At 46.2% G+C, this 26267-nt stretch overlaps 1 protein-coding gene across 1 annotated transcript in view; it reads left to right on the top strand.

The window, feature by feature from the left end:
* RAP74 (transcription initiation factor IIF subunit alpha RAP74) overlaps positions 1 to 26267 on the top strand; it is a 131621-nt gene that overhangs the window by 59891 nt on the left and 45463 nt on the right. Inside the window, exons 4-5 of the mRNA XM_087391654.1 lie at positions 11029 to 11414; positions 11575 to 11690. Of these exons, the coding sequence (XP_087247780.1) occupies positions 11029 to 11414; positions 11575 to 11690 (502 nt within the window). The remainder of the gene's footprint in view (positions 1 to 11028; positions 11415 to 11574; positions 11691 to 26267) is intronic.

The following is a 26267-nucleotide window of genomic DNA, read 5'->3' as shown; positions in this document are numbered from 1 at the left end:
AGTACCTCCCTGATGAAATGATATTTCACTTCTATGTGCTTGGTCTTCTGATGAAAGACCGGATTCTTTGCCAACATGATAGCATTCTGACTATCACAATGCAAAACTGGCATATCTCCTGTAATGCCCAAATCTCCCACCAGCCGAGTAAGCCATATTGCTTCCTTGCAAGCCTCAGTGGCTGCAACATATTCAGCTTCTGTGGTTGACAGTGCAACGCATTTCTGCAACCGAGACACCCATGATATAGCACCTCCTGCAAATGTGAAAATATAACCGGTAGTAGACTTCCGGTTATCTGCATTCCCTGCATAGTCTGAATCTGTAAAACCATGCACCAATGCATCCTGCCTACCATAGCATATGCACAAGTCTTTGGTACCTTTGAGATACCTCAAGACACCTTTCACTGCTTCCCAATGCCGCTTGCCTGGATTTGCCATATACCTGCTGATGACTCCCACCGCAAAAGCAATATCCGGACGAGTGGCAACCATGGCATACATCAAAGATCCAACTGCAGATGCATACGGAACCTTGGCCATTTCAGCCTTATCATCATCTGATCTGGGGCTGTCCTTACTGCTGAGTTTTAAATGTGGAGGCAACGGGGTACTAATAGACTTCCCCCCCTCCATTTTAAACCTCTGCAGTACTTTGTCAATATACTCTTTCTGTGACAGAAACAAAAGTCCCTTGGACCTGTCACGAGTAATACGCATGCCAAGAATATGATTTGCATCACCCAAGTCTTTCATGTCAAAAGACTTATGCAGTTGTTTCTTCAAAGCACTAATCTCATGCTGAAATTTACTGGCAATAAGCATGTCATCCACATATAGAATGAGTAGCATCAAACTGCCATCCTTTGCCCGTTTGGTGTACAAGCAATGATCGGTCTCACACCGATGATACCCTTGGGACTGCATGAAGGCATCAAACTTCTTGTACCATTCCCTTGGCGCCTGCTTGAGTCCATACAAGCTCCTCTTGAGCTTACACACAAGCTGCTCTTTCCCTTTAACAACATATCCCTCTGGCTGACTCATATAGATCTCATCATGAAGATCTCCGTGAAGAAAGGCTGTCTTCACATCCATCTGACATAAATCCATGTCGTCATGAGCAACAAGAGCTAACACTGCTCTCAATGTAGTCATCTTGACTACAGGGGAAAAGATCTCATCAAAGTCAATACCCTTCTCCTGCTTAAATCCCTTGGCAACCAATCTGGCCTTATACCTAGGTAAAGCATTTGAATCCACTTTGACTTTGTAAACCCACTTGCATGGTAAAACCTTTCTGCCTGCAGGTAACTGCACCAAGTCCCATGTATCATTCTGAAGTAGGGAGTCCATTTCTGACTGCATGGCTTTCTCCCACTTCTTTTTCTCTGTTCTTCCCATAGCTTCCTTGAAGCTGGAAGGCTCACCACAATCTGTCAGCATGATAAAATCAGCCACATTATTGGCTCCTGGAACAAACCTGGCAGGAGGCCGTTGTGCACGGGTGCTCCTCCTAACAAAATGTTCCGGATTAGGCTGCTGTCCAGCCTGTTCTTCATGCATGACGGGTGGCTGTACCACCATATCTGGCTGTTCTACAGCCCCATCTGTTGGCACATCCAGTGGTGCATCATTGGCAAAATGATCTGGCTGATTTTCAGCCTGTATACCCTCTTGAACGGGGTGATCTGCAGCAGCCTGCTGCTGCATATAAATGGGCATTCTTTGCTGTCCAACATCATCATAAATAACCCTCCTGTATTCCACAGGTTGCACGGGTTCCTTGTGTACACTATCTTCTTTAAAGATGACATCATTGCTGCGTATAATCTTCCGTTTAACGGGATCCCATAACCTGTACCCCATTTCACCTTCGTCACCATAACCCATAAAGATGCATCTGATAGACTTTGGATCCAGTTTGGTGCGTAGATCTTTGCGTACATGAGCAAAGCACTCGCAGCCAAATACACGTAAGTGCTTATATGAGGGTGGCTTGCCAGACCACACCTCCTCTGGCACTTTCAACTCCAAAGCCTTATTTGGTGACCTGTTAATAATGTGAACTGCTGTTTGCACGGCTTCTGCCCAAAAGCCATGGGGTAATGCAGCATAAGACAACATACATCGAACCTTCTCCTGAATAGTTCGATTCATCCGCTCACTTGCACCATTTTGAGATGCATTATGAGGGGCTGTGAGTTCCTGTTTGATGCCCTTAGCTTGGCAAAACTGCACAAAAGCATGTGACACATACTCACCCCCATTATCGGATCTTAGGCATTTCAGCCTACGACCTGTCCGATTCTCAACCTGAGCGACAAACTTCTTGAAAGCATCTAAGGCATCTCCCTTATGCTTCAAGAAGTAGACCCACACCTTACGTGTGGCATCATCAATGAAAGTAATAAAATATTTTGCACCCCCTAGTGATAACTGTGGCATTTCACACAAATCAGTGTGCACTAGATCAAGTGGTGCTCTATTCTGAGGAGTTCTCCTCTTATGAGGAGTGACAGAGTGCTTGCCAAAAATGCAATGATCACAAGTAGGCAAATCTGAAAAAGAGAGAGGCGGCAGATAACCCAAACGTGACAGTTCTTGCATTCCTTTAACAGACATGTGTCCCAACCGGCTATGCCACAATGAAACCTTTGGCAGCTCGGTTATGGCAACAACATGATTACCCACACTGGAAACATAAAGAGGGTACAAGGTATCACTCTTAAAACCCTCAGCCACTACAGTCTGGCCATCAGTAATCACCCATTTGGAATCCCCAAATGTGGTGTGGTAACCACTGTCATCCAATAAGCCAGTGCTAATCAGATTTACATGGCGAACACCATCAAGCATAAATGACTGTCCATCAGGAAATACTATCTGTATACTGCCAATCCCTGCAATCTGACATGCATAGTTGTTCCCAAGATGAACAACTCCATGAGTACCTGTGTAGGAAGTAAACCACTCCCTATGAGGAGTAACATGAAAAGAGGCACCTGAATCCAAGAGCCAGGTGTGCATGTCATGGCCATCAATAACCAAAGCATGCGCTATTACAGCAGAAGAGCATAAAACATCATGTATGTCACTGTCACTGTCCTCTGCTGCAACATTCACTGCATCCAAGTCATCTGCCTTGGCCTTGCCTTTGCCTTTGCTTGCATTTCCTGCATCCTTTGTTTCAGCCTTCTTGGCTTTCTGATCCCGTATGAACTTGAAGCACTTCGACTTCACATGTCCCTTCTTGCCACAATAAAAGCATTCAATGTCCTTTTTACCACGGGACTGACTGCGGGATTTGGACTTACTAGCAGATCTCCCCTTCTGCTGAGTCCTGCCTCTGTCCTGTACCTGCAAAGCATTTGAAGACTTGCTGCCCGCATTATTCTTCCTGCTCATCTCCTCCATAAGGAGAGAGCTCTCTACATCAGCATAAATAAGAGTGGCATTCGAGTTTGACAGGGTGGTCTTGAAAGTGTCCCAACTCTCGGGGAGGGTACACAACAAGAAAGTAGCCTTGAACTCCTCATCAAGGTTCAACCCCTGTGCAATCAGCTGTGTAAAGATAGCATTGAACTCACTCAAGTGTGAGGTCATAGCTGTACCTTCCTTCATGCGAAGATCGACCAGCTTCTTCAGCCAATAAACCTTACTGGCTGAGCTCTTTTGGGCATACAATTCTTCTAGTCTTTGCCATAGACCATAAGAGGTCTTTTCAGCCTGTACATTGAACACGAGTGTCTGAAATAGTGAGCATGATAGCTGCCCTCGCGGACAAATCAAGCTCTTCCCAGTCATCAGCTGCCATGTCAGATGGCTTGACACCCTTCACCCTTATGGGCTTAGCAATCTTCTTTAACAGAAGTACATTCAAGCACTGTTCTGCCCATAATGCATAGTTGTGTGCTCCTTCCAGTTTCTTTATGTTCAGAATTGAAGAATCACTTCCCCCTGATGCCATATCAGATGAGGAGAGTACCTGACACCCTGGAAGTAAAAAGACTGAATAAAAATTCTGATTTCTCAGAAAAAACCTGCTCTATTCAAGAGCCAGAAGCACTCTCAATGGTGCTGTTTTTACTGTCAGTAAAATCTGCAGCAAAACAGTAAATGACCCTGCAAATACTGTACCTTCTGACACACTGTACTGTGCTCAAAGGGGCATAAAAACAGTAATTTCAGACTGCTGCAGCTGCTCAACAAGTGCTTAACAGTGCATAATCATCTGACAAAACCACCAACACTGCTGTAAACACTGCTGTACTGACTGTACTGATCACTTCTCCCACCTCAGATGAGGTATTGCACTGAGTTAAATTGCAGAAACCACTTGACAAACACCCAAAAAACAGTAAATGACCCTTCAGCCTGTCACAAAACCTGCAACAGTAAATGGGATAAATCCCAAGCAATCACCCTTATACCAAGGGGAGAAAATGCATCTGAAGATCTCTGTCGGTAACCCAAGTGCTATCAAACAAAGTCTGGGCAAAAGCCCCTTGATCTGACACCTGAATCAAGTGGAGAACACCTCAACACTGAGGTAGCATGCAATATGAAAATCTCTCTGACACTTTTACCTGACAATGTGCAATGCATAGACTGCCCTTGTGTACACAGTAACAACACAAATCACAAAGTACAAACACCAAGAAGAAAATCTTTTGAGCATTGTCAACGATGGGCAGTTAGGGACCGAGTAAACTCGATGCGCCCTGACCAAGCGTGGCTCAACTGAGATTTTCAAAGTGCGTACAAAGAATGTGACCTGCAACAAATGTCACCAAATGCACTGCGGAAAACAAAGCAAATGTGTGCTCCCTGGCTACACACTGCCTCAAGGCATATACTGCAAACACATCCAGGCAAAATCCCTTTGAAATGGTCACCCAAAACTGAGAATTGCACTCAGTAAATGCATAGAAGCTTCTGCAAAACAAGCATCTGACCTTCCTGAAAGACAAGTAACTGCGCAAACACCACCACTGTGGTACAAGTCACCTCAAGCGTGAGTGACACAAGAGTATCTGCTGTACCTCAACAAATGCACAGTATACAGCTGAAATGCTTCAGGAATGCTTCATGTACTGCGCGTACATGCACAAAACAGAGTGCTTCAGCACTATTTCTCTTCCAACAAAAAATGTGTCTGCTGTACTTTTCAGTACCTGCAAAGTACCTGCTGTACTTCTGTCCCTGCAGAGTACCTGTGTACTATCTGTGCCTGTAGCAGGCACGCTTCCCCCCAAAAAATCGAGTCTTGCAGCAAAAAACAAACGAGTCCTGCAGGTGAGTGAAGGAGTCGTCCGTACAACCGTGAAGGAGATGCCCGTACACAGTTGTACGGCAGTCCGTACGACTGTACGGACAGTTCGTACGGCTGCCGTATGACTAGCTGCGCACAGCAGCTATGCAGCTGCCTGATGTAGCGTCGAAATGCTGCGTACAGCAGCTGCTGTAACCCGACGACGCCCGCGCCCGCGACGTCACCCTGTAGCCCGCGCAAAAACCTTGCAGCCCGCGCCTGCGCCTTCACCCTGCAGCCCGCGAAAATGCGCCGCCCTGTACCGTCGTCCTGCGCAGGTCGAGCCCGTCGAGATCTGTCGAGATCCGTCCGTACGGTCGTGCGGACGACGTACGTCCGTACGGATCTGTCCGTACGTCCGTACGGAAAGGATGGGGTAGGGAGAGGAGGCTAGGTAGGCAAGGGAGGCTAAGGTAGGCTCTGATACTAGTTGAGAGTGGGAGAGTTGTGGAAGAGAGCAAGAGAGTGAGAGTAAGAGAGAGTGACACTCTAGTGCGGGTGTGAAGAATGATGAGCCACACCACAAACTCACTTATGTTTTATTAGGATTAGGTTTACCCTATGACTGTCTTAAGACAGTCATAGGTGTCCTATCTTTTAATGAAGGGTTGGCAATGTGCCTTTACTCCAACAATGCATGCCAATGTTCACGAAGGGGGGGGGAGAGAAATAAGCTACGTTGAAAAACCCGTACCTTCATTAAAAACCAAGGTGGAAGGAGAGCAAGGGGGGTAGGTGTGCATGAGGGGCTGCCACGTGGCCCCCTCATTAATGTTCTAACCCACACAAACCAATGGAACATTGGTTTGCCCCTCACATTAAAGGCCTAACCCCTACTAACCAATGAAACATTGGTTTCCTTGGGCCTAGCTTTAAGACCTCTCTAAACCTTGCCTTGCCCCTAGCAAGTAGGCCTAGTGTGTGCACCTAGGGACTTCTAGGAAGTGTCGCTTCCCTTGGGCTAGCCCCCTAAGCCAAAGTTAGTCACGGTTCATACATTCACGTCCCCGTGACAAATTCCTAAGCCCTTCACATCCTTGTCATGTCTACTAACAGATTGACCCCTAGCTTTGGGGAAATAGGTAAGGTCGATGGAACCAATTACCAATTATGGAAGATGAAGATGCAGAGCCACTTGGTGGTTCGGGTGATTTGAGAAATCACGATAGGAGTGGAGCTAAAGCCATGGTTGCAGTGGTGACACCACCAACAGATCCCGTTGCAGTGAGGGATTGGGTACTGGATGATGTAGAGGCCTTGCCATTATCATTGGCACGATTGGAGATTCAGTCCTCCCGCATATTCAGCTTGTGGACACAGTAGTTGGCGTAGGACCATCGTCAAAGACATGTATTAGATAAACAATGATGCAAGGATTCCTAATCTTGAGATATAGTTGTATAGCATGGATGTGGATGAGCATGACTTAGTTCAGGAGCACATCACGATGATGAATTGTGAAGGTGCTTGTCTTGGTAATAACTCCCAGTGTTGCTGAGGTAAGAATTGTAGACTGTGGTGTACCAGTATGTATGTATGAAATTGAAAGGTGGTTTGAAGGCGAACCAACAACCTTTGTGGAGAGTGCTTAGATTGCTCTGAGTGCAAAGCTGATATCATTGTCATGTGGTAAGTCTCTTTGAAAGGATCTTAGGAGTCAAAGTTAGATGGAAGCTAGGAAACTGAAGAAGGCACTATATGATTGCACAGGAAGCTGTGAGTAGCTCCATGAGGTAAATGGCTTTTTTTCAGAGCAAGCAAACAAATGGGTGTTTCTAGTAGTATGTATATTTATTGTGTATTCATTCAGACCTTAGTAGCATGCTATGGGCAGAAACTTTGCTGTATGTTTCTCTAGTAATGAGAGATTGGAGGGTGAAAGCCTTCCGGGAAGGCAGACATGGAAGACTTGGTGCTTCTTTGAAGCCCAGTTGTAGGTTGCTTGAAGGTGGACTTGATGAACTTGTTGAAGCCTTTGTGGTGGCGACAGGACATCTACAGGTGAAAGGAGTGTGCTGTCATCTTAAGAATACCTACACGAGAGCTCATTTGAAGCTCATGGTCCGGATTTTCTGGAGAATACACCTGGGCAAGGAGATCTGTGTGGATCAGCCACTGGGATCCCATTGCTCAGATTGGTTACTTGGCTGCGGATACTGCTAGAGTGAAGATAGGTTGAAACAGACCTCGGGAGCATGATACTTGGATGGCTCCAGGCTGTCCTTAGATTATGAGAGGGATAGCTGGATGGTTGTACCAAGATTGCTTAAGATCACTGGCGGGTTCATGACTGAAGATGGTGATGCCGTGGACCCATTGGTGCCGCTTGGCTTGTAACTTGTACGAGGGTGGTTCGCTTGCATGGTCGAACATGGAGGAGCAGGAGCTGCGGGTTGAAAGACTAATGAACAAGGATGACTCCGACTCATTCCAGAAGCGTATAAAAAGGGCCGCCAAGGGGGCATTTACTATTCCATTCTACAGAGTCTTTGGTGTCTCAGTTTAGGCTGCCACCACTACAGCAGGACGTCCATAAGGTGTGCTGAACATCCTCATCATTGGCTGCCTACATAGCAGCAAGGAGGACAGGATTCGTAGGAGACCTGTGCCTCACCATTGGCTTCCTCCACAACGGCAAGGAGGTCAAGGCTCACAGGAGCAAACTCCGCCTTACGTTGGGCTGTTCACTGAGCAGCAGGAAGGTGTGTTTGTGGGACACAACTACGAAGCCCACAGAAGCTGTGGGAGAGCAACGCAGGCCGAAGTGTTTTGAAGGTGCCACGAGGAGGTAAGAGAACAGTGCTGTGTGACACAGGGGACCACATCTGGTCGGCACCTTACTGATAGAGGGTGGTATACTTTGCATACATTTTGTTTATGATTTGGTCCATATTTTGAGCTACACAAGGGTCCACATCTATTCAGCACCCTGCTGATAGAGGGTGGTACACTGTGCACATATTTTGTATATGATTTGGTCCATCTTGGAACAATATATATTGTTGTTTCTACATCTCCGTCTTCAGCACTGTTCATTTTCTGTCTGCACAATTCTCTCTCTATACTAGTACACACTACGGAAAGAAAAATATGATTCTTGGGCACTATCGCATTGTTTAGCTTTTGCTGTGAGGAGTGCTGGCTGTAGCAAGAAACCTCCACCCCTCTTTCTAACATCTTTAGCACATGTGCAAAGCTATCCGATAGAAGGATGGATAGTAACACAGCAGACCAGTTCAGCCATTGGGTGAACGCGGACAAATATTCTGAGGGCTGGTCTACCCCGATTAGTAATGAGTGCTGGCTGTAGCAAGAAACCTCCACCCCTGTTTCTAACATCTTTAGCACATGTGCAAAGCTATCCGATAGAAGGATGGATAGTAACACAGCAGACCAGTTCAGCCATTGGGTGAACGCGGACAAATATTCTGAGGGCTGGTCTACCCCGATTAGTAATGGGTGGGCTACATTAGAATCCCAAAATAAAGTGGATAAGGAAAATACAGCAAACCCCAAATCAAATTCTTTTTGCTTCTGAGCAAGGCCATTATATATATTATACCACCATTTTGTTAATGGTGTGGAGAGAAAAGATTGTAATTATTAATTTTAGCCACTTATATATATTGTGATTACATCATATTGTTTGCCACAATATTATGTCTCTTCTCAACCCTATGTTCAAGTATTCTGATTATGGTTTAAAATGCATCTTGCTTAGAAAGTTAGGTACTCTGTGTTTTCATAATTTGTTGAGTTTAAGAAGTATGTACCTCGTTGGTAATTGGTTAAAGTTTAGTTTATGCAACTAGTTTAGTTTAGTCATAGTAGCTAGTCCCTGCTATGCGTGATGGAGTTTATGGTTTTCAATCTATGAGTGACTATCGTGAGATTGAAACTGCACTATGTTGTGTTTTTAGAGGATGAGTTTGGGAATGTTCCTGGATTCATCTAGGTATATGCTTCTGCCGTATTAGCGGACATGCAAATTTCACCTTGTGAAGTTTTCGTCCAAGTTGCGGCCTGCTGGTATTGCGATAATTCTTTCTATCTTAAATGGTGCGTTGCCCTATCAGCTAGATTTAGATTTAGATGCTCATTTGGGAGAGACTAAAATGAAATCGTTTAGACTTCACAAGCAGTTGTAGCTTGAATGAAGAGATTTGGACTACTTTTTGATTAGCCTTCTCCTTTAGTGCTAGCCTTCGTCATGGCTGAGTTTGCCCTTCACCTCCGGAGTGTTGATAGAAACTCAGTACGAAGACTTTGTATAAATGGATGCTCAAGTATGTGTGGGTGTGTGGATTTGTATGTGTGAGAGCATACTTTTATACTATGGTCTACACCCACTGTTGGGCGCTGATGATGTCAGTGGGGATGTCATAGTAGCTAGTCCCTGCTATGCGTGATGGAGTTTATGGTTTTCAATCTTATGAGTGACTATCATGAGATTGAAACTGCATTTTGTTGTGTTTTTAGAGGATGAGTTTGGGAATGTTCCTGGATTCATCTAGGTATATGCTTCTGCCGTATTAGCGGACATGCAAATTTCACCTTGTGAAGTTTTCGTCCAAGTTGCGCCTGCTGGTATTGCGATAATTCTTTCTATCTTAAATGGTGCATTGCGCTATCAGCTAGATTTAGATGCTCGTTTGGGAGAGACTAAAATGAAATCGTTTAGACTTCACAAGCAGTTGTAGCTTGAATGAAGAGATTTGGACTACTTTTTGATTAGCCTTCTCCTTTAGTGCTAGCCTTCGTCATGGCTGAGTTTGCCCTTCAACTCCGGAGTGTCGATAGAAACTCAGTACGAAGACTTTGTATAAATGGATGCTCAAGTATGTGTGGGTGTGTGGATTTGTATGCGTGAGAGCATACTTTTATACTATGGTCTACACCCACTGTTGGGCGTTGATGACGTCAGTGGGGATGTCAGAGTAGCTAGTCCCTGCTATGCGTGATGGAGTTTATGGTTTTCAATCTTATGAGTGACTATCGTGAGATTGAAACTGCACTATGTTGTGTTTTTAGAGGATGAGTTTGGGAATGTGATTGGATTCATCTAGGTATATGCAACTAGTTGGTTATCCCAAGGTAATCACAACTTGACTAAACATCTAGATTGGTGGATTTGTATGGGACATGGGAATTCTGGCCATGTAGGTGATTGGTTAGCCATGGATTTGGCTAGTCATTGTTCATAGGAATCCTTGAGGTTAAACCACTTAGCTAAAAACGGAGACTTTAATTGTCACCGGGTGGCATATATGAAGTCCTCACATCCACTGCCTGGATTTTGGCAAGTGGGATACAGGATATAAAGTAGCCTGATATTATTGTGTCTTGTCAGACATCAATAAGAGTATTTTTTCCTAGAGTTTTTGTAAGCAAGGAAAGATGTAAAAAAAGCTGAATCTTGGATAAGGATCACTTCAGTGTCACAAAAGATGAGAGGAGGCCTTGTAGACAAAGATGACCAACCTTGCCAAGTCATTCGCCATTCCCATAATGTTATTGTGATATGCCATGATTCCTCTCGTTTGAACCTGAGCATTTTGGCTAGTTGTCTGAAGAGACCATGTTGATTTACTGGCAACAGGATATGTATCTTGGTATATTCCCTTATATGCTGCTATGTCTGGTATTGAGAGAGAGAGAGAGAGAGAGAGAGAGAGAGAGATGTTACCTTTCGCTGATGTACTTGCGGGGCAGGTATAACTTCCATAAGGTCGCTCAGTACAAGCAATTAACTTTAGAAGAAGCAGAAGAGCAGATGAAGAATCGGCGTAGAACAGCAGATGGCTACCAAAGGTGGATGATGAAAGCTGCTAGCACTGGTGCTGCAGCTTTTGGAGAGGTGGGGAAAACGACTGGAGGAGGTGGAGGAGGAGGAGCAGGTGGGGGTGGTCGCGGTGGTTTTCGGCGGAGAGGAGATGAAGAAGATGATCCTGTCCTTTCTGATAAAGGAGAAGAAGATGCAGATGACGAGGAAGATAGAAAGAATCGGCTTGGTTTGAGTAAAAAAGCAGGTGATGATGATGGAGAGGAACCAGCCAGAGGGGATGATCTTGATCTTGATGATGATGACCCTGAAAGAGGCAGGTTACTTTTTTCAATCAGGAGGGTTTTTGCACAGTTTTGCAGTAGGAAGCGCCTATCATAATATGCTAACTAAAAAAGCCAGACACCTTGTGACATTGTAACCTTAGTGCCTTCAGAAGTCTGTGAACTGATCAGTAGACTGATATTATAAAACAGGTGATGATTGGGAACATGAGGAAACCTTTACTGATGATGATGAAGCTGTTGGTAATGATCCTGAGGAGCGAGACGATCAGGCTCCAGAGCTTCCTGCTCCACCAGAAATGAAACAGGTATGGCATGACTTCGTTTCTGCTTTATGTTTAACAGTGATTCCTGCCCCTATGTGCCTGCATAGCTCTCTCTCTCTCTCTCTCTCTCTCTCTCTCACAGATGTTCAACCACACCATATGCCACGGCTTTCCACCCTCCTGGAGCACTACCACCATCGTCCCAATACACAAGGCAGGTGACCCCATGGACACTGGGAATTACTGCACTCTCATGATTAGCCACACTCTGGCCAAGGTCTATGGATCTGTACTAGAGAGAGAGAAATCAGCAGTCACACAGAGGCACATGGGCAGCGTGCCCTAGGACAGGGAGGATTTTGGAGAGCATTCCACCCTAGACCACATCTTCACACTGAGGGCTATCATTGAGGAGGCGAGGTCGAGGCGTCAGAAAGTCTATGCCTGCTTTGTAGACTTTCGGAAGGCTTTCAATACTGTCCCACGATCCCGCATGATCAGGAGACTCCAGGAGATGCAGATCCTAGAGGTTCTGATTTGGGGGGTGATGAGCCTATATGAGTTCGTCAGGGGACGAGTTCGTGCCCCAGGAGGCCTATCAGGCTGGGTGGAGAGCACGATTGGGGTGAAACAGAGATGCCCCCTCTCACCGACTCTCTTCGGCCTCTACATTGATGAGATCACATCCTTCATAGACCGCCTGGGAGGCGAGGGGTCACCGTTGGCTGATTTGTTGGTACCGATACTACTATATGCGGATGACATAGTTCTCTTGTCGTCCTTAGCAGAGGGTTTACAGAGACATCTGAGCAGTTTTGCACAGAGAGAGATCTGACAGTTAACCTTGGGAAGACCAAGGTTATGATCTTCAACACCTCATACCCAGTGCTCCATCGACATAGCTTCACTTACCGAGGTCAGCCAGTAGAGATTGTACAGTCCTACACATACTTGGGTGCAGTTTTCACTGGGCCAGCTTTCACGATGATCCATGCAGCCCGAGCACGCCTCACACGAGGATATGGTGCTCTGGCCCGTTTAGAGCGACAGTGTTTCTAGGTGCACTTCTAGGACCCAACGACGAAGTGCTGGCTTTTCGACACCCTAGTGAGACCAACTGCCATGTATGCAGCACCGTTCTGGGGGGGTGATATTTCAGCAACAGAGTGCAAGAGATTTGAGCGGCTACAGATAATCATGGGATCCAGGATGATTCGTAGTAAGCCCGTAGTCCCCCATCAGATAGTACAGGCAGCTGCAGTTTGCTATGACCCCTCTTCAGATCGATGCCATCTTTCAGACAGTGACCTTCCTCCATAGAGTCTGGGATCTACCTCGTGAGAGGCTATCGAGACTGGCATTGGAATCCTCTATCCGACTGGTAGAGAGTGGATTTGATACATCATGGCATGCACGCGTCTCTGCTTGGTTTGCTACTAGCTAGTCATGGCATTTAGATGGACAGAGGCTCCCTCCTTTTTACCATAGCATGGATGCACCCCTCCAACTGATTTCGCGGGATGAGATTAACCGCATCATACGGTTAGACCTCTTCCAGCTTTACACACTTCGGACTTAGGGGGGGGGGACCATGATTTCCCCACCAAGACCCAGCTCTACTATGACCATTTCTTGAGAGTATCGGAGGATGGCCTCATCATCAGACCCAGTATCTTGAGGACAGAGGAGTCTCACATGCACTGAGGATTGCCATTGGATAGATGCGAGTCTCCTCCCATCAGCTGAGGATTGAGGCAGGGAGAGCTGTAGGCATACCCAGAGAGTAGTGGACTTGTATGCTATGCACGATGGGTCGAGACCGAGGAGCACTTTCTTTGTATATGTCCCGCCTACTACGAGATTCGAGGGCGCTACCATTGCCTTTTTCAGGAGGGACACGAGTTTGGCCCACTCTCACGACTGATCCACTTCTAGGATCAGGTTTTTTTTTTTTTTTTGGCAAAAAGAAGGGCTAATTATATTACTTTGAGACAAGGGATACAAGAGACTCAACAGCAATGCTGGAGCAGAGGGATAACTCCCACCTGCGAAACTACAAGCCACACAGGGCTAAGCATAAAACTGTTGCAAAATGCTGTCAAAACAAAAAGCCCTAGTCTGGGTCTTCTGAAAACCAGTAAACCGCGAAACTAAAAAAGCTACGGATCCCTGATGAAGTGAATCCTGGAAGTACTAGAAAGTCTTCGAGACAGTGAACCATCAACTGATATGACTCCTCTGAGTCAACATCCAACAATTGAGGCCGACCAATAATCCCTGATGAAGTGAATCCTGGAGATACTCGCAATCCAAGCATGTATGGATCCCTCCTCCGCTGAGCTCCTGTCCATCGTGCCCGCCCGAGGGTGCCAATAGGAAGAGACCTGCCAGCATGAGCAACCACCACCTGACGGGGGGCGAGTCCGCACTCCAGTAGCCCGCTCCACGCACCTGCAAGCCTCAACCCACATGGGGAGCCTCCTGGTACGACAAGAAGAAGTAGAGCCAAAGGAGAAGGGATCCCTGAGGAAAGAGTCGAGGGCCGCCGCCCTGTGGGAAAAGAATCTTCGAGAAAAACTATGAGTCTTGAGAAGCTTGGAGACCCAAGCAAGGAGGCCACCAGCCGACGCGACCCCTCTGGGTTGTTGTCCAAGGGCCAGGTCTTTCCAGCTCCAGTGCACCACTCGCGGCCAGGAGATGCTGATGGGATGAGGGCAGCACAACCACCACCACGGGGAGGCACGAACTGTACGGCTGGGGGATGGCCATGGCCGATGTCGCCAGGGCAAAGCTGCGAGGAGAACTCCAACTCCGGAAGAGCAGGAGAGTGCAGGGCAAACCTCCTCCCTCCAAAGAAATGCCACCGGGAAGGGAGAGACGCTTCCTGAAAGATGAACCTACTGCTGCTGTGAAGGTGCAAAAGTGGAGGACCGCCAGGGCAAGGGAGACGGCTGAAGCCGAAGATACTCCCCTCCGAAGAAGTGCAAGGCCCCATGCCACAAGTGGCTCGACACCTCCAAATGCCCGAGCACCCCCAACCCATACGCTTTCTACTCCACGGAGAGGGAGAAGGGTGCAAAAGACTAGCCTGGAAGACCACACTGCCACGGGAAGGAAGCCACCAACAAGCAGGCCAAGGCTGGGGATGCGCCATCCAGGAGAGGCTCACGGCTGAACCGGAGCCGGGGGGCAGCCAGTCAGCAGGCGGGAGCACTCAGCCAGCGGAGGGGGCTTGCAGCAAGGTGAGCAGGGCGGCGACCAAGGTGCGAGGGGAGGGCGCGGGGAGAGAAGGGTGGGAGTGGCAGGGCGGAGCCTAGGCAGCGCAAGGGGCGGGGTGAAGGTCGCGTCTCTTTTCTAGGATCAGATTTGTATTGGGCTCTACCTAATGGAGATGCGGAGACACAAAGAGACACTACTGCGATGGATCAGAGAGTAGCAGGATACGAGCACCACGTCACAGGACACTGAGGTGGATGGAGCGCAGAGGCAGGTCACCAACTTCTATGCATTTGAGTCAGCTCCAGGGCACTCGGGAGTAGAGGAGGAGGAGCTAGCTGACATGAGAGATAGATGGGTTAGTAGAGGGAGTCGACACGACACCACTATTGAACGAGGGTCACGGGGATCTCACATGCGACAGGAGACCAGATCACACACGATTGAGGTTAGACCTACCTCAGCTCTTCTCAGAGGTGATCGACAGAGATGTGGCATTACACTTGACATAGCCCATTGGATCCAGAGATCGAGGAGACCACGCCCCCCACCACAGCGCCAGACAGCTCGACAGATGCAGATACGTGAGCTCTTTGTGTCACACCAGAAAGCTATCACGTAGCTTGGATACATGGAGCCAGATCATGTTCTTGGAGCATTAGCCCTGAACACCTGACATGCCCCACTCATGTTACACACTATTTGGCTTTTCTGGCCTGACTTGATATGATGTACTACATTAGTATTTCAATTTATGTGTTTTCTAGTACTCAGCGAGGGCCTTAGCGAGCCCTGCGCTCCAGCCCACTATGGCTTGTATGAGTTTACTTTGTTTCCACACTTTTGTCCCATAGACCCGTAAGGCCTCCCGCGGACGTTAATACATCTTTCTTTCTTTCCTTCTTTCACACCCCCTTTTTTTTTTGGTAAATCCATGATTATATTATCAGCAAAATTTACATGAGGGTCTCAAAAAACAGAGAGCCTCAATAGGAAATCAAAAGCAAAGAGAAACTTTTTCCAGAAAGAAAGAAAGAAAGAAAGAAAGAAGAAAGAAGAAGGTTATTGCCTTCTTTCACACACACACACACACACACACACACACACACACAGACACACACACACACAGTTTTTTTGTGTGAAACTACACACTCTTCTTTGGGAAGTGAAATCCATGTCTTTATATTACAAAGATGCTATCCCCAAAGCAGAGATCAGCAAGTACAAGATCAGAAAATCTCATTATAAGACAAGTAGAGACTGTAACCTATCTGACGAATGAACAGACAATCATAGAAGGACTGCCTGAGCAACATCCGGAAAGAGAAGAAAAGGGAAGGACCAGACTATTGAAAGACTTTGTGATTCCTATCTTTCCACAGAGTCCAAAGGCCCAATATCTAACCCATGTGAAGAATAGATCAAACTCGCTCGCCTTGGGTGAATGCCAAATATCCAAAAGAACTTGCCCCAAAGAGGCAGTTGGAAAGCGAGCCTGAAGGCATTGCCTAAGAAAGACGGGTGACGGGACAATTCCAGAAGAGATGAAGCAAGGACTCCTTGGGTGCCAAACATCTATGGCATAAAGCAGGAGCAATATGGCGATGGGGCAAGAGTTGGCCAAAAGGAATAACATGTATGTGTTTTGTAAAATAAAGCATTCAAAGTTTTCACAAAAAAAGAGTGTGTGTGTGTGTGTGTAGTTTTATGCTTGGTGAAACTACACACACACACACACATTTTTTGGTAAAATCCAGTGTATTTATATTATCATAAATTTACAAGATGGGAAGTCTCCCACTTACTGACATGAGACTCCAAAAGAGAGCCCAATGGAAGAACTCAAAAACAAGTAGAGAACACTTCAAGGCTAGTGGCATCCAAGTCCCTTGCAGCAAAACTGTCATATAAGGATTGCTTGAGGGACATTATGAAGAAAATAAATGCCTGAGGAAACTGTTGACCCATCCTTAGAATGCAGTCTCTGTGTCCAAATGGTCCATAGTACCCAAAAGCGAGTCCAGTGAAAGAAGAGGAGGAATGGAGACATCTGAGATGAGAGGCATCCAAACATCCAGAAGAGTTTCCCAAATCTGATAGAAGGAAACCGAAGCCGCAGCAAATGAGAAACATGAGTGATCAGTATGCGAGAGTGTGGGCAAGACCATAATAGGTGAGGAACTGTCTCGCAATGATGAGAGCAACGGGGACAGGAAGGGGAAGCAATGCGGCGTGCTGCCAATTTCACCCCAATGGAAAAAGCTCCCACTATACATCTCCAAAAGAAAAGCCTCTGTTTCAATGGCAATTTGGCTTTCCAGATTTTCATGAGTCATGATTGCCACCAAGATGAAGGCCTATCCAAATTCCAAAGAGTGTTGGCATGCTTGTCAATCCATGGCGGTGGAAGAAGAAATCTGTAGACCTTCGAGGAGGTCAGATTGTGCATTGAGAGTGTATGGGTAGCAGGAGGTAAGGAAGTCAAATTCCAGTCCATTAATCTGTCTTGTGCAAACAGTGGAGGAACCGGAACAAATGGCTGCAACATAGCTGAAAGTGTTCTCCAAATGGACCTATGATGCAGACCCAAGGAGAATGTCCTCCAAGCTTGTGGAAATGAAAGTATACAACCTTGTTGATCCACAACATCACCAACAAATCTGATGCCCAATTTCATTGTATGCTTTAATAGGTGCCTGTAGAGCGAGAGGCAATTCAAACACCTTGCTCCAATGGATGCTTTCCAAGCGAAAAGAATTACCATGATGAGAGGAAGCACCTGTCCATTTTGCATATAAGAGAATTCTCTTCCAATCATGAATAAAAGCAGTAGAAACAGGGCAACCAGGAATTTTCCCCTAAAATGTGGACATGACTGCTTCCCAGTGATCTGTAATCCAATGCCCATATGCATGCATTTTTGTCCCCGGGTTTTGCCATAACTTCTGTAGCATTCTCTGCGTCACTCTCTCTCTGATTTCACATGCATCTTCTGGTATATCAGCAGCTGTTATACCCATGATTCCATCCATTTCATGCCCTCTTTGTGCCATCCCTTGATTTGCATAGCTTCCATTGCCTTGCGTGGTATCCTACTGGTGTTCAGGATCTATGGGACTGGTGATTACTATTAACTAGTGATCCCTTATATTAGATATTACAAAACTTTTTATGTAATGAGTATGTTAGAAACATGGTGAAGGGAGAGAGAGAGAAAGTTAGGGTGTGGGGAAATGATGCTCAAATGAAGACATGACAAAGGCTTTTATTCATTCATCAAGTGTACCATGACAAGAAGTACAAGCCTTTATATAGGCTACTCACACACATTCTAGCACCTAGTGCATATGGGATAAGTCCCATGATGACACATGGCACTCACACAAGACTCACACACATAAACTAGTACTAGATCACCTAGTACTACACACTAACAGACTCTTTGACTATGATATCTCCAACACCCCCCTTCAGAGCAAAGAGGTGTGAGACCCAACACGCAAGAGTAGACCGATCCCCCCTCCACCGCAATACTGCAAAGAGCAAGTCCAACTATCCAACACCTCCCGTGTGACAGTGAGGTCAAGATGATGAAGCAATTTGTTGACCAAGCTCACACCAAGAAGGGCCATTGCTTTGTCATGCTGGTCATCTCTAGTGGAGGTGTCTTCACAATGAGGATGAGGCTCCATATAGGGCTTTGAAAGAGATCAGCAGCCTAATGAAAAAGCACCAAGAATACCCTCGAAATGTGAGAGTTTGGGGAGAGAGAGAGCAAGAGAGAGTGAGCTTGAGAGCTTAGTTGCAATAGAAGAGTGTAAGAGTGTACAACTAAAAGAGTTAGAGATAAGGTTTTGTCCTAGTGACAAAACCTTAGTAGTCACTAACCATAGTTAGTGAACTAACTGCGGTTAGGGGAAAAAACCTCTTAAAGAGGGAAAAGTGCTCCTAACTAGCTTATTAAATTACATTGGTCACTGCTGAATTATATCTATAACTCTAACACCCCCCTGCAATGCCAATGTCATGTACAAGGCTGATCAATCACCAAACGGATATAAGTTCAGGGCACTGCGAAATGCCTCAAACTTTTCACGTGGTAGTACTTTGGTGAAAATATCTGCAACGTTGTCATGTGTGGACACAAAGATCATACTGATCTCTCCTGCATGCAACTTCTCTTTGACGTAGTGATAGTGAACCTCAATGTGCTTCGTGCAAGCATGAAACACTGGATTTTGCTACTGCAATGGTCCTCTGACTATCAGTGAAAATTGGAGAAGGACCCTCCAAAGACAGATGAAGATCAGCAAATAGACGTCGCAGCCAGACACATTCAAGTGTTGCTGTGAAAGCTGTCCTGTACTCAGCTTCACATGATGAGGTAGCCACTGTAGATTGTTTCTTGCTCAGCCAGGAAATGCAAGAATTACCCAAAAAGAAACAATTGCCACTAGTGGATTGCCTAGTGTCATAATCACCAGCCCAATCTGAATCACTGTAGGCATGCATCTGCAAGTCACCCCCCCTGGGAAATAACAAGCCAAAAGACTTCGTGCCCTGCAAATAACGGAAGATGCACTTAACTGCCTGCCAACGCATAGTTTTTGGGCTGTGCATATACCTGCTCACCTGAGATACTGCAAACTGAATATCAGGTCTAGTGTTGCAGAGATATATGAGGCATCCAACAGCTTGACTGTAAGATGTGGCATCAACTGATTCTCCTGCATTAGGCATTGTGAGTTTCAGCCCCGGCTCCATGGGAGTGGCTATGGGCTTACAATCACGCATGTTAAATCTGTCCAAGAGTTTCTGCACATACTTGGACTGAGACATTACAGTGCCACGTCTCTCTTGAGAGAACTGGATCCCCAAATAAAAGTGAAGCAGCCCCAAATCTGACATGTCAAAGGTGGTCTGCAAATCAGCTTTGAAATCTGCAATTTAATCTTCATTGGACCCTGTGAGCAGTAAGTCATCGACATAAAGAAGGATGACTTAAATTTCCCCCCCATCCATCTTGATGTAGAGGGTGCTCTCAGTAGGACTATTGTGCAGCCCCTTGCTGGTCAAAAAGGCATGAATCTTGGCATACCATGCACGCGGGGCCTGTTTCAGCCCATACAAAGCTTTGTTTAGCTTGCATACCTGAAGTGCATTTGCTGTAATCTCAAAGCCTGGAGGTTGTTTGACATACACCTCTTCCAGCAAGTCTCCATTTAAGAAGGCTGTTTTTATGTCCAACTGATGAACATTCCACTCAAAATGTGCAGCCGTTGCAATAACAGATCGGATGGTGGTCATTCGGGATGTAGGAGCAAAAGTCTCCTCATAATCTATGCCCTTTTTCTGAGCATAGCCTTTAGCAACCAGCCTTGCCTTGTATCTGTCAATGGAGCCATTTGGCTTTCGTTTCACCTTGAAAACCCATCATGTGCCAATGGCATGTTTACCTGGTGGCAAGTTTACAAGATCTCAAGTCTGATTTTTTTCAATGGACTGCAATTCATCGTGCATGGCATTCATCCAATGCACATTGTCCTTTGCTTCTTCGAATGTTGCAGGCTCCTCCTCATCAAGAAGAGTACCTGCATATGCTGATTCCACTCAATTAGCACCTTCCATGTGCCTTGCTGCACTGCGAGTCCTGCCAGGTAATGGAGCATCAATCTTACTCTCTCTGAGAGTCTGTAACAGCCAGTTTGGGACTGTTTTTGCTGCATGTATGTCTGCAAATTCTTGCTGCACCACCTGTTCCACTGCTTGTGGAGGTGGCAAGACATCTTGTCGCTGAACTAAAGCATCGGGAGGTGGCTGTAATTTCTGATTTGCATAAGAAATATCAGCAGGGGAACCCAAGGCAATGGGTAGCAACCCCTCAAAAACATCCTCTGAAGAAGAAGGCATATGAAATTCAGCCTGAGTGTGAGCTGAATTTTCTGCAAATATCACATCTCTACTGACAATGATCTTGTGTGTAGCAGGATTGTAGAGACGGTACCCCTTGCTTTCTGCATTGTACCCAACAAATATGCACTTAATTGCCTTATTTGACAACTTGTGCCTAAATTCAACTGGCACATGAGCATATGCAAGGCATCCAAAGACTCGGAAATGATCCACTGAAGGCTTTCTCCCATTCCAGACCTCATAGGGAGTTTTTGTTTTCAAAGCCTTAGTGGGAGCCCGATTTAAAATGTAGTTGGCACACATCAGACCTTCAAGCCAGAATTTGTGAGGCATGTGTTTGCTTTTCAGCATACATCTGTCCATCTCCATAAGAGTTCTATTTTTCCTCTCAGCTTTGCCATTTTGCTGAGGGGTCAGCCTCACTGTGAGCTGATGCACAATACCCTTGCCTTTTAGAAAAGCATTATAATCTGCAGACAACTATTCCCCACCTCTATCTGTGCGCAATGTCTGTATCTTGAGTCCGGTTTCATTTTCAACCATGGCTAAAAAGTGTTTAAACACCATGAACACTTCTGATTTGCGCTTCAGCCCAAAGACCCAAGTGAAATTGGAGTAATCATCAATAAAGGTAACAAAGTAGAGATGACCACCCAATGATGGAGTCCTCATGGGACCACAGACATCACTGTGTATAAGCTGTAATTTGCGGACAGCTTTAACTGAACCATCCTTTTTGAAGGGGAATCTATGCATCTTGCCTAAAATGCACCCTTCACAGGCATGTGGAGGAGGTATCTCAAGAGGTGGCAATGCATCAACCATAGAGTGCTGCTGAAGTGTCATCAAGCTGTTGTAATGCATGTGGCCATATTGGGCATGCCATAATTTTGCATTCTGCATGGCAGCAGTGGGGGTAGAAACTGCAAGAGCATGGGCTGCTCTTTTCTCAAAAAGATCAAGCTGAAAAAGCCCACGCAGCAGAGTACCAGATAATCTTAAGGCATAATCATTTTCCCTATCTCGGACAGCACATTTGTCATCCTCAAAGATGACCTGAAATCCAGCTCTGTTAAGAGTGGATACTGAAAGAAGATTCTTGGTGATACCAGGCACATATAAGACATCTGAAAGTCTGAAACTGAGCCATCAATGGCAGTAAGCTCAACTTCTCCTGTGCCACGTAGCTTTTTTTTGACTTAAACTTTGAGAGCATAGCTTGTTCACCTGCACATGAAGCCAAGTTTTTCGTGGTCTGTTCTTCCTGAAGCAGAAGTCCTATCAACTCATGAAAAGTGAGAGGATTTGCACCCCTCCTCAATGATAAGTTCAGCGAGGTATGAAAGCTGAGATAAGACTCAGGAAGAGAATTCAGAGTGGTAGTAATCATCTCTGAATCAGGAATAATGTCATCTATGTTCAATAATTGCTCTCTGAGATCCTGTAGCTTTGTGAGGTGGACTGACATGGAGTCACCCTCTTCCATATGTGTATTACTTAACTCTCTTTTCAAGAAAGATACCCTTGCATCATTCCGGGCTGCATACATGCTTTCTAAGATATCCCACGCTGCCTTCGAGGTCTTACACGACCGGATATGCGGAATGATAAATCTTTCACTGAAAGAGAGATGCATGACAAAGCTAAGGCATCCCGTGAATCCCATCTCTTCTGCTCTGGAGTAGTGGCTATAACCTCTTCCACCTCCTTGATGAGGAGGGATATTAGGTGCCATACCTGCTGGTCGGATCTCACCCCCATTCACATAATCCCATAAATTGCGAGAAATCAGAATATTGCGTACCATAAAACTCCAGAGGGAGTAGTTGGTACCATCCAACTTGTCTTCCTGTGAAAGACCACCGAATTGGAAGTCATTCTGATTTTGCTGGGCCATATCTGAGAAAGAGATTTAAGCAGATACAAAACTGAATTCCCTTACTGGGAATGAAATGCACAACTCTTAAAAAACACAGCCAAGCAGTGGCTGTAAATGCAACTCAGATTTCTGCACTTGCACTGTCAGAAATCTGTCCAAGCATCAAAAACTCTCCAGAATCTGCCAAAAGTGCTGCAAAACACTTCAAGAAAGGCAGTTTGAACTGAAAACTCCAAAATTGCTCTCCCAACGCAAAAGCCCCAAAACAGGCCCGAAATTGCAACCGCAAAGGGGCAAATTGATTAAAAGCCCCAAATGTTGCAAGAATTGCGCTCTGTCTGCAAAAGCCCCAAATTTCACTACGAAATTGTAGTGTAATTACAAAATCCCCAAATTTCTTCAAGAAATGTACTGCAGAATTGAAAGCCCCAAATTTCGAGCTTGAAATTATCTGCAAGTCCCAAATTTTGTCTGCAAGATTGCAAGCAGAACCAAAAAGCCCCAAATTTTTGGAGCAGATTCTGCAAATTGATTGCAATGTCTGCAACAAACAGGATGCCCCAAATGTACTCCCAAAAACTGAGCCAAACAATGGCTGTCTGCAAAATGTGCCTGCCAAAGATCACCTGCAGATGAAGGAAACTTGCACAATAAACCTTGTACAAAATCCGTACACCTGCTATACAACTGTATGGAATGGCTGATGCAGGTCTGCAGTATGGAAGTACGGCACATACATGTACGGCTGGATGGCGAGTATGTACGGATCTGCAGTACGGCAGAATGCGCAAATCGAGGTAGCAGGTACGGATCTGCAGGTACAGATCTACAGGTACGGATGTGTACGGTTGCTTGCGTTGCTGTACGGAAGACCATACCAATACGGTATTGTACGACAAAATGCGTGTATGGACAAGCAGGTACCCGTGATGTACGGCGAAGTATAGGCGTACGGCGCAGATCGAGTTGTGTACGGACGAAAGCTGACGCAGAGCCGTTCGACGAGGTACGAAAGATTTCGTTCTGTCAGTACGGTTGTACGGACGATGAATCTGTACGCGGAATGCAGATCCGTACGGACGAGTTGATTGCACGACGCGAATGCGGGCCTGTTGTACGGCTGCAACGGACGGGAGTGTACAGCTAGTTCAGTATGGATCTTGCGATGGAAGCTCGTGGGAGCTAGAGTCCGGGAGCAAGGAGCAGGTCCAAGAGCACGATCTGCTATGATACCAAATGTGAGAGTTTGGGGAGAGAGAGAGCAAGAGAGAGTGAGCTTGAGAGCTTAGTTGCAATAGAAGAGTGTAAGAGTGTACAACTAAAAGAGTTAGAGATAAGGTTTTGTCCTAGTGACAAAACCTTAGTAGTCACTAACCATAGTTAGTGAACTAACTGCGGTTAGGGGGAAAAACCTCTTAAAGAGGGAAAAGTGCCCCTAACTAGTTAAAGATGATAGCAGCAGCAGGTTGGCCTAGGGAAATGACCCGACCAGCAGGCAGGAAAGCTACCAAGAGCACCTAGGAATGAAGGCGGCTGGCTATGGAAAGAAAGACAGGGTGAAAACCAAGCTATGGAGGGCGGCTGTGCAGAAAAGAAGAGGCGAGGCAAAGGCGACTACAAGAGGAGAAGCAATGGAGGTCTGTAGTGCAGAAACCCTAGGTGGGATGAGCCAACAGAAAAGAGAAGGCAGCAGAGGCGAAAATAGGGCAGCTTAGCAGATTTAGGGTTTCGAATTAGGGTTAGGGTTAGGTCGTGGCAGCTATGGCTGGCAGGGCTAAGTGGCTCTGATACCATGTTAGAAGCATGGTAGAGAGAGAGAGAGTTAGAGTGTGAGGAAATGATGCTCAAATGAAGACATGACAAAGGCTTTCATTCATTCATCAAGTATAACAAGCCTTTACATAGGCTACTCACACACATTCTAGCACCTAGTGCATATGGGATAAGTCCCATGACGACACGTGGCACTCACACAAGACTCGCACACATAAACTAGCACTAGATCACCTAGTACTACACACTAACACACTCTTTGACTATGATATCTCCAACAGAGTACCTATTGAGCTAGCTTGTGGAATAGCCCTAGTACCTTGTTACGGTGTTCTTTTTTTTTCCGCAAAGAAAACTTGTTACGGTGTTCTAAGACTTCTTTTATGTAAATCCCTAGTTTTTTTGATGGTTGCTCTAGCATATTTTTCAAGTTATTCTCCGAGCGAGCGAGCGAGAGAGAGAGAGAGAGAGAGAGAGAGAGAGAGAGAGAGAGAGTCTATTAAAGTCTGCGGAAGACCAAAAAGACTCTATGAGACTAAAAGAAGCTGATACAATGAATTGATGGGTGGAGCCACTAGACAAGCATCAACACCCAGGACGGATACAAAATAAAAAATCCATAATCCTGCCCATAATGGCATCGGTACATATGGTGGAAGCCATTGAGAGTGTCAAACCTAGGAGGGGAGCATCGATGTGTGAGGTTGTTGCGGGGCAAAAATCCTGTGATAGGGCGCTAGCGGTTGTCGATATCTACAGCTTGTTGAAGCCTCTTGGTTGTATCCCTGTGGTGAACAAGTGCTACAGTCACGCCTGTGGATAGTGGGTCGTGCGTCTGGCCTAGTAAGCATGGAGGTAAGGTCCCCTAGCATGAGTTGTGCCTCGGTGCGCTGGTGAGTGTGGCGTGTTTGGCTCTAGCTCGGATTATCGTGGCCACCACCTTTGTGAGTCCTGTTGATCAATATTGTCTGGTCGGAAAAACTCGGTGATCATGCTCTGAGCAACTGCTCCTGTGCGGTACGGCCTCATGAATGAAAGCTGCCAAACATCTCTGGTCTGGGTAGGATAGGAAGCTGAGTAGGGAGCCGAAACCGTCTTTGAAAAGGCAGTGGTACCGACCTCTGATCTCGTAGTACACTAGGCACTTCAAAGTGAAATGCTCCTCTGACTCGATCTCTTGCACAGGGTACAGATGCGGCCCTCGCTAGGTATGCTCTCCGCTCGACCTCTCTATACAAAGGCGGTGTGATGAGACTTGGAGCTGCCCAATCGAGATCCTCATGGAGTGGGTGAGGCGGATACGCATGTATCCTGGTGGGTTGATGAACCCTCCTCCAAAATTCTTAGGCAGTGGTCTCTGTAGAAGCTAAGCTTCACAGGGAGCTCACGAGGTGCCAACTAAGTCCTGAATGTTTTAACTATAGGAGATCCTCTCGGATGACCTGGTTCACCTCGTGAGCTGGATAAATGAGGCCTCAACGCTATACTGGAAGGGGGGTAGCTTGTCTATATTGTGTCCAAGGCTCTCAAACCATCTGCAAGTAATGAAAACCACCACCTCTGGTCATCCTCTGCTGCAATTGTCACGGGGGAACATAGAGCCAACCAAGGGAGCTGTGGGGTCAAATCCATATTCCCGAATGCGGAAGAGAGATGTGATGATCTAGAATGCTGCATCGAGCTGTAGTGGGGATGCCCCAAACTCAGCCAAAACTATCTGATGTGGGATAGAAGGCTTACTATGGATCATCCGTGAAAGCATGAGAACCTGAAGTCTCTCAACTTGAGCCCACTCCGTCGGGCTTCCAACAAGGGCTGCCATACATACCTTCGCGTTG

The sequence above is a fragment of the Dipteris shenzhenensis genome, chromosome 20 (genome assembly GCF_047967505.1).
Source record: "Dipteris shenzhenensis isolate YYH24624 ecotype China chromosome 20, Dip_SZ_1.0, whole genome shotgun sequence".
Classification (NCBI taxonomy): domain Eukaryota; kingdom Viridiplantae; phylum Streptophyta; class Polypodiopsida; order Gleicheniales; family Dipteridaceae; genus Dipteris; species Dipteris shenzhenensis.
This window is presented reverse-complemented; position numbering and strand designations above follow the sequence as displayed.